We start from the raw sequence: 8428 nt of genomic DNA on the forward strand, positions 1-8428 counted from the left end.
ATGGATCTGTATTTAATCTTTTAAAAATATACCAAGTAGTTTTCAAAAATGACTATACTATTTTATAGTATAGCACTATATGCATTTAAATTGCTTCCTGTCTACTGCATATGCAGTGCCTCTTGTTATAATTTGCATTTTCCTATGACAGATAAAGTTAAATATCTTCTCACATGTTCATTCTTTCTCTCTTTGAGAGTGAACAATACTGTATAACAACTGTGTACATAGTATTTACATTGCTTTAGGTATTACAGATAACCTAGAAGTAATTAACCTGTAGCATATGGGAGGATATGCATAAGTTATTTTCCAGGTACTACACCATTTTATGAACAGACTTAAGCATTTTGAATTTGTGATTTACTGTGGGGTCTGAGAACCAATTCCCCGAGGATACCAGGGGACAGCTTTTAAACCATGACATGACGATAACTAGTTTGCTTAACTCTTTATTTGGGTTGTTTCCAGGTTTGGGCTACTTTATTATGAGTAAAGTTACTATGAAAATTTACATGCAGGTTTTTGAATAGATGTCAATCTTCATTTCCCAGAATAAAGCCAGAAAAGTATAATTGCTGGATCATATAGTAAGTTTATATTTAGTTTTGTGAAAAATTACCATGTTCTCTTCCAGAGTGAATCTGCAGTTTTACATTTCCTCCAGTATTATTGTATGAGCAATCCAGCCTCTGCTTTGTCACCACCATTTGGTGTTTTCACTACCTTAGTTTTTAAAAATTCTTACAGATTTGCAGTGATATTATTGTCGGGTGTTTTTTGTTTTGTTTTGAGACAGGGTCTTACTGTGTGGTTCAGGCTGACTTTGAACTCACTGTGTAACCCAGCCTGGCCTGAAACGGTGATCCTCCTGCCTCAGCCTCCCAAGTGCTTGGATTATAGGTGTGCACCATCGTGCTTGGTTCTCATCACAGTTTTTACACTTCCCTAAGGACTAAAGATGTTGAACATTTTTAAATGTGGTTATTTATAGCTTATGTGTCTTCTTCAATGACATGATTATCTTTTGTTATAGATAAGTTTTTATAGTGGCTTACATGATATTTATTATTATTTTAGTAAACTGTTTCATGTTCGACCTGTAACCCAAGGAGATGTATACAGAGCTGAAACTGAAGAAATTCCTAAAATATTCCAGGTAAAAATTGAAATTATAATTTCAAAGGCCTTTTTACCTAAGCACTAAGTGTTTTTGTAAATCAAATTAAAAATCTGCCAATTTTTTAATGCATTTTGAACTTTTTTCTTAGATTAAAATCTTTTTATCTTCTTTTCACCATTTCTGGATGTAGATACTATATGCAAATGAAGGTGAATGTAGAAAAGACATAGAGATGGAACCAGTACAACAAGCTGAAAAAACTAATTTCCAAAATCACAAAGGCCATGAGTTCATCCCTACACTCTACCACTTTCCTGCCAACTGTGAGGCCTGTGCCAAACCTCTGTGGCATGTTTTCAAGCCACCCCCTGCCCTAGAGTGTCGAAGATGCCATGTTAAATGCCACCGAGATCACTTAGACAAGAAAGAGGACTTAATCTCCCCATGTAAAGGTAAGGCATAGCAATTATTTTTTACAACCTATTACTAATTTTGTTCCAAGTTCTAGTGAAATAACTTCATTTGTAGCAATTTCGATAGCAAGTGGAAGAGGTGAGTTATAATAAGTCATAATTTGGCTGTGATGGAACAACACGCAAGTTTTCACAGCTGCAGGATTAGGTAGCTCTTAAAGAAGAGGAGGGCCAGGATTATAGCTTAGTGGCACAAGAACCTGCCTGGCCAAGTGCAAGGTCCTGAGCAATTCCTAATACTGAAATAGAAAAAAAGTAAAAATAAAGAATGGGCTGGGTGTGGTGGCACATGCCTATAATACCAGCACTCAGGAGGCTGAGACAGGATAGTTGAGCATTTGAGACTAACCTTGGCTACAAAGTGAGCTCAAAACCAGCCTGAATGACATAGCGAGACTCTGTCTCAAAAAGACAAAAAAAAAAAAAAAAAAGACAAGACCCTCCACCATCTTGGGTGCCCCTGGGATAAAGCCAATGGGTGCTCTACCACTGAGCTCTTTCCCTGCCCCTTTTATTATTTTCGAGAGGAGGCTCAGAGATACTTTACGTGCATTCGTTTTGTCACTCTCCCTCATAGAGTGCTCGAATTACAGGTGTGCATCACTGCACCAAACAAATTATCCCCTTTAAGAAAACCCTTGCCAACTAGGCATGATAGCACACATCTGTAATCCCAGCATTGGGGTGGCTGAGGCAGAAGGGTCACTATGAGTCTGAGACCAGCTTGGGCTACAGAATGAGTTGTATGCCAGTCTGAACTGCACAGTGAGACCCTGTCTCAAAAAGACAAATACAAACAAAAACCCTTGCCACTAAGAAATTATTCTAAGAGCAAAGATGGTAGGTGAGTTCTCATATATTCCTCCAAAATTTTCCCTCTTGCTTATTTTGTTTCTATTTCTTTCTCTGCTGAGATCAGCATGCTGTATCACACAATGTCTAATAGAAGTTACTTAAAGTAAAATAATATAAACTGTGACTATTTTGAGATAAGAACTTGAGTTCTATAAATAATTTTGTTTCATTTCATTTTTATTTTGTATTTTTGCTTTATTGGTTTTGATTTATTTTTAATTAAAGTGAAAGAGATAAGGTTCATGGATAAATAAACTTAGTAAATCTTTTAAAGATGTAAGAACTTAAAGAAATAAACATTTGGTAAGTTTGAGGTTTTTTACTATTACATGGCTTTAATTGTGCTTTTTTTTTTAATGTAGTAAGTTATGATGTAACATCAGCAAGAGATATGCTGCTATTAGCATGTTCTCAGGATGAACAAAAAAAATGGGTAACTCATTTAGTAAAGAAGATCCCCAAAAATCCACCATCTAGTTTTGTTCGTGCCTCTCCTCGAACTCTTTCTACAAGATCCACTGCAAATCAGTCTTTCCGGAAAGTGGTAAAAAATACATCTGGAAAAACTAGGTAAGGTTTGAATTGGTAACTTTCTTAACAGTGTAAAACTGATTAGATGATACTTACTAAAATCAGAAATCTAATTCTTTGCCCCATATTGGAAATCATTTGTAGCTGATTTTCATGGATAACTTGCAGTTGCTTTATATATTATTATAACATTTCTGCTAGATATTAATATATATAAATGTAACATAAATTTCATGTTAAATTTTATTATCACAGGTTGTTACACATACCGTATGTTTAGCCCTCAATATTGTAACCAACTGGGGTTGGCAAGATAGCTCAGCAGTCTAAAGCGCCTACTTAGGCAAGCTTAGGCAAAGTACAGGGAGCTGGCACCTCATGCTGTGCCAGCCCCATCTCTAGGGTGGGCTGAGCCAGCCACAAAAAAATAAAATAAACTATTGTAACCAACTAGCAGTTGGTTTTAAAATTCAAGTAAGTTCATGTAAAACTTTTCTAATATTTAATTACATTAGCATAACTTTTAGAAATTGGAGATTATTTTATATTATCGATACAAACTTTTCAGGTATGTTCCCCTCTTATTTTTGGTAGATTTTTCTTGAAAAATATATTACAGGCCAAGAGAAACAGTTTTGGGATTTATGTTCTGTCTGGAGGGGAAAGTAGTATCTCTTTAAGTCCTTATTTTACATATGAATAAAGCATTGAGAAGCTTTATAATTCTAAAATATGTTTTACTTCCAGCTCTCCCTCTAGTGTAACCCCTGCATTAAAGTCTAGATTGGAGGACAAAGGAGATGGCTCAGTGGAATAAGCACTTCCCTGGCAAGCGCAAGGGCTGAGTTCAATCCCCAGTTCTGGAAAAAAAAAAAAAAAAAAAATCTAGATTGGAATCCAGAAGCTGAGACTTAACATTGGTAAAGTCACCCATGTATTTGAATAGGCTCAAAGCCTCTTAGACTTTAATTCATCTCTTCTCTTCACTGTTGGAAAGTGAAGACAAAAGATGTTGGAAACCATGTGTGATTCTTTGAAACGACTCAGCATTTCCTTCTTGTATATTCATACTATTCCAGTTCATGTCATCACTTTTGACTTAATTCTGTAGAATGCTGAATCATCCACCTGGACATAGGAGTTATGCAGACCTAAAATGATTTATTTATTTTTTATTAATTTTATTGAGAAAGAGCAATGAGACAGTTTCAAAACAGGTTAGTAGGACAGTTACAATAATTAATACACTACATATTGTCTTTGTAGTAGTTATTCATAGTACAAGATGCAGATATGATATCCTGTCTAAACACTATTAGTACAAATCTTCTCATTGAATTAAGAGAAAGTAGGTATATATATCCTATTTTGTATATACAGATAAGTATATATATATATGTGTATATATATATATATATATTTCACTACAAAATGGTCTTTCATCTATATCCCCCTTTTTTGTTTAGTTTTGTCAGAGATGTATATTCCATTGCCATTTAAATATCGTAGGTGCGTGAATTCAGCAAAATAATCCAATATAGTCCAGTAGTCCATAATAGTAGTGGGTTATCCGTAGGACTGGTAATGTCAGAAGTTGTTGACTTAAGCCTTTTACAGCTCAGCATATTAATATGGCTATACTTTTTATACCTCATTTTTATACTTTTCTCCTGGATGATTAAGACCAAATACCTGTTCCATGTTATGTCTAAGATGTTTGATATTCAGATATATACTGAGGTTAAGCTCAACTGCCTATGTTATAGGGTAATATTATTAAGCTTCTCTTCTGGAGGGTTAACGACTTAAGTCTGCAGACTAAAATGATTTCAAATAGGATTATAACTGGATAAGAAAATATATTTTAGGAGTAGAACCAAAAAGGAGTAATTTCACTGGTTTCTAAATTTTTTTATAATTATAAATGATAGAAAAATGTTTCCCGGCCTGGAGGAGAAATGGTTTGGCAATCTGTGTGTCTGCCACACACTGAGCGGGCCACCAAAACTATGTGTGGTGGTACACATCTGTAATCCCAGCACTGGGGAGGCTGAGACAGGAGGATCACTATGGGTAGTGAGACCAAATAAATAAATAAATAAATAAATTGCCCTCTCTTGCACACACGTGTGCATGTGGGCGTATTGTATGTATGTGCTCTGGAAATCAAATGCAGAGCCTTGCTCGTGCTAGGCAAGGACTCTGCCCCTAAGCTATACCTTTAATCCTCTCTCCAGCTTGTTTCTTGTATTGTTAAACTGAGTGCATCTGTTAAAGTACGTTGTTTTTTTCCCTCTTTCCCCCAACAGTTAACCAAGTGACCTACTGCCTTGGAATTGTGTGGGATGCTACCTGATCAACCAGGCTTCCTTAACCATGCAGAGCAGGCAGGCTGTTTCTTTGACACAAATATCACAGGCTTCAGGGTTAAGATTGCTGTTATTCTGTCCTTGCTTTGGCACAAAAGCACACTGAGAGTTTTTTTTAATTGCAGGTTTGCCTAAAGGTAGATTAGATTAATTATTACTGTGTAATGCAAGTACAATTGAGGGAAAGCTTAGCTAGATATATTTTTCTAAAAGGTGCTGCCTTTTTGAATGTCTAAGAAAATGCCTGTCAGTCATAATGGAACAGTTTTCCTCATGTGAATGAGAGGAAGGAATTTTCACTTTCAAGTGGAATGAACATCACTGTCAAGATCAGCTCATGGAAGGAGTAAAGAAAATATCTCAAAATGAGACAAACTGAAGTTTTGGGTTTTTTAAGTAACTTTTTTTGTGCTCTTGCAAGATTACACAAAACTATCTTAAGCAGTGAAATCACTTGAACTTCAGTGCTCTCACTGTACAATTTAAAAAGCCTTACTGTTGTTTACCCATGGTGGACTTGATGGAGAAATTAAATATATTATGCTTCACAAAATACTGTATATGTCTCAGCAGATTTGTAGATTGGGGAATGGGAGAAGACAAGAAAAATTACATTTAATCTATGCAGTTTTGCCAAGCCATATTATTTTACTACTAGAGATGTTAGGAACTAACTGTACAAAAGAACCAAGTTTAAAAACATTTTGTGGGGTACATCATTTCTGTAATTGTATAATGTATTTCTTTGTGGTTTTTAAGTGATAAAGACATTAAGTTAACAAACATATAAGAAATGTATGCACTGTTTGAAATGTAAATTATTCTTAGAACACTTTCAGTGGGAGTTGCATTGCCCTTTTAGTGCCTTAATTTGAGAGAATTATTTTACTGCCATGACTAAGTATAGAAATTGTGAAAAGGGTTTTCAAAAAAAATTATGTGTGTCAGTGGGTTTCTTCATTCATAATTGGTTTAATTTAAAATATTTAGAGGTTTGTTGGACTTTCATAAATTGAGTACAATCTTTTCATCAAACTACCTGCTACAATAATGACTTCATAAAACTCTCTGAAAAATTATACAAGATTGCACCAATATAAAGTCTGTCAGAACATCCATGATGTTTTCCAGTTAATATAGGAATAACCAGATAAATACTGTTAAACCCTTGTTCAGTAACAAGAGTTTATTTATATGGGCAGTATGATTTATTGTTTATTTTTTTAACCAAATACCTCCTCAGTAATTTATAATGGCTTTGCAGTAATGTGTATCAAATAAGAAGCACTGGAAAACTGATTGTCTCTAGGATGATATGCATGTTTCAAGTGGTATTGAAAGCCGCACTGATGGATATGTAATAATAAACATATCTGTTATTAATATGCTAATGACTCTGCTCATTTAATGAGAAATAAAATAATTTATGGATGGATACTTTTAAGAGTGACTGCTATGGTGTTTTCTAATGGCTAAAATGAATAGAAAGCATACTTCAAATTATTCCTGTTTATGGTTCTTAAATTCCACAGCTAGATTAAAGTATATCTTTAAAAAATGAGTCTTGCTTTGGGCTTTTGAACAAGAATGGCAAGCCGGGAAGGTGGTGCATACCTGCAGTCCCAGCACTTAGGACACTGACGCAGGAGGATCACAGTGAGTTTGAGCCTTGTCTCGACTACGTAGTTTGCAACAGCAAGCAGAAACACTGAAACGACATGCAGAGTTTAGAGGCAAATTTATTTATGTAGATGGGCACTGATTGGAATCATTCCCAGAATGTCAGGCCCTGATCTCTGGTGGTCTAGGGCTTAGGTGGGATAAGCAACAAGGACGCATAGAGGCAGACTGGCTTGTCATTCGGGCAGTGGTTCTTAACAGTGTGCATCGCAGTGACCAGCTGTTTCTGGGAAACAGAAGCAACCAGAACTGCAACAAGAACCATTAGCTGGGAACTAAGAAACTGAAGAACACTGGCTGGGGGCAGGGGTTACTCTCTGTTACAAGTTCAAGGCCCACCTGCACTACAAAGTGAGATCCTGTCTCCAAAAAAACAAGAGTGCTTATAGTTCAACTGAAAAGTTAACGTCTGTTGGGAGACAGTTCTTCATGGGTCTATTGAATCTCTGCATGCATTTTTTTTTTTTTTTTTTTTTTTTTTTTGGAGACAGCATCTCCCTATCTCAGGCTAGCCTTAAGATTTAAATTCTTATGATGCATCAAGATACTATTTTTTAAAAAGGGCTACTTTTTATATCATTAGAAATTATGTACAATACTTCTTCCCCTCATTCAAGGGGAATACATGTCTTAGCAACTGTGACAGTTACATTTTACATTTTCACTTAAAGGTAGCACTTTATGCTCTTTCTTTGGCATGTTTGAATTTCCAGCAGTGCTACTGTTGTACTTTGAGGTTATCATTAAATAAAATAAGGGCTATTTGAACACAAGCACTGTGATACCACAGTCTTGTGCCCAAGATGCCTGCCAAATGACTAAGATGCCAGTGGTGTGTGTATAAGCTGACCCACAAGTTCTTCGTGCTACTCAGAACACCATATGATTGAATACTTAAGAATAGTCTATTTCTGAGATTTTTATGGAGCACAATTGATTATGGATAATGGAAACTGCGGAAAGCGGCACTTTAGAGAGCTCATGTGATAACCAAATTTAATGTTCATAAGTTACTTGCCTCTTAATTGCAGATTTGAGTTTTCAGGTTTATTTTGTGTTGTCTAGTACTTCTAAAATGCTCTCTGCTCAGAATGAAAATACCAAATTATTGGCTAGTAAATATTAAAAAAAAAGTTGTGAATGATATGTGCGTAGCCCTTTTTTTCTTTTAATAGTATCTTGATGCATCATAAGAATTTTAAATTTTAATGGTCCTTTTGGGTTACAAAGTGAGTTCAAGGCCAGCCTGAACTGCACTGGGAGACCATGTCTTAAAACGACAAAAAAATAATGATCTTATTTTTTTAAGAATTTCCTTGGGGGCTGGGGAGATGGCTCAGTGGTCTAAAGCACCTACTTAGAACAAGCTTAGCAAAGCATCAGGGACCGCGGTTCAG

The 8428-nt window shown here is 35.6% G+C and overlaps 1 protein-coding gene across 1 annotated transcript in view; it reads left to right on the top strand.

Moving 5' to 3' along the window:
* The window catches only part of Rock1 (Rho associated coiled-coil containing protein kinase 1), a 118784-nt gene extending 111989 nt beyond the window's left edge, over positions 1-6795 (top strand). The window contains exons 29-32 of the mRNA XM_023720398.1: positions 1081-1159; positions 1314-1575; positions 2814-3021; positions 5292-6795. Of these exons, the coding sequence (XP_023576166.1) occupies positions 1081-1159; positions 1314-1575; positions 2814-3021; positions 5292-5295 (553 nt within the window). The 3' untranslated portion in view covers positions 5296-6795. The remainder of the gene's footprint in view (positions 1-1080; positions 1160-1313; positions 1576-2813; positions 3022-5291) is intronic.
* The last annotated feature ends 1633 nt before the right edge of the window (positions 6796-8428 follow it).

This window comes from Octodon degus, unplaced genomic scaffold (assembly GCF_000260255.1).
Source record: "Octodon degus isolate 3935 unplaced genomic scaffold, OctDeg1.0 scaffold00075, whole genome shotgun sequence".
In the NCBI taxonomy this organism is placed as follows: Eukaryota; Metazoa; Chordata; class Mammalia; order Rodentia; family Octodontidae; genus Octodon; species Octodon degus.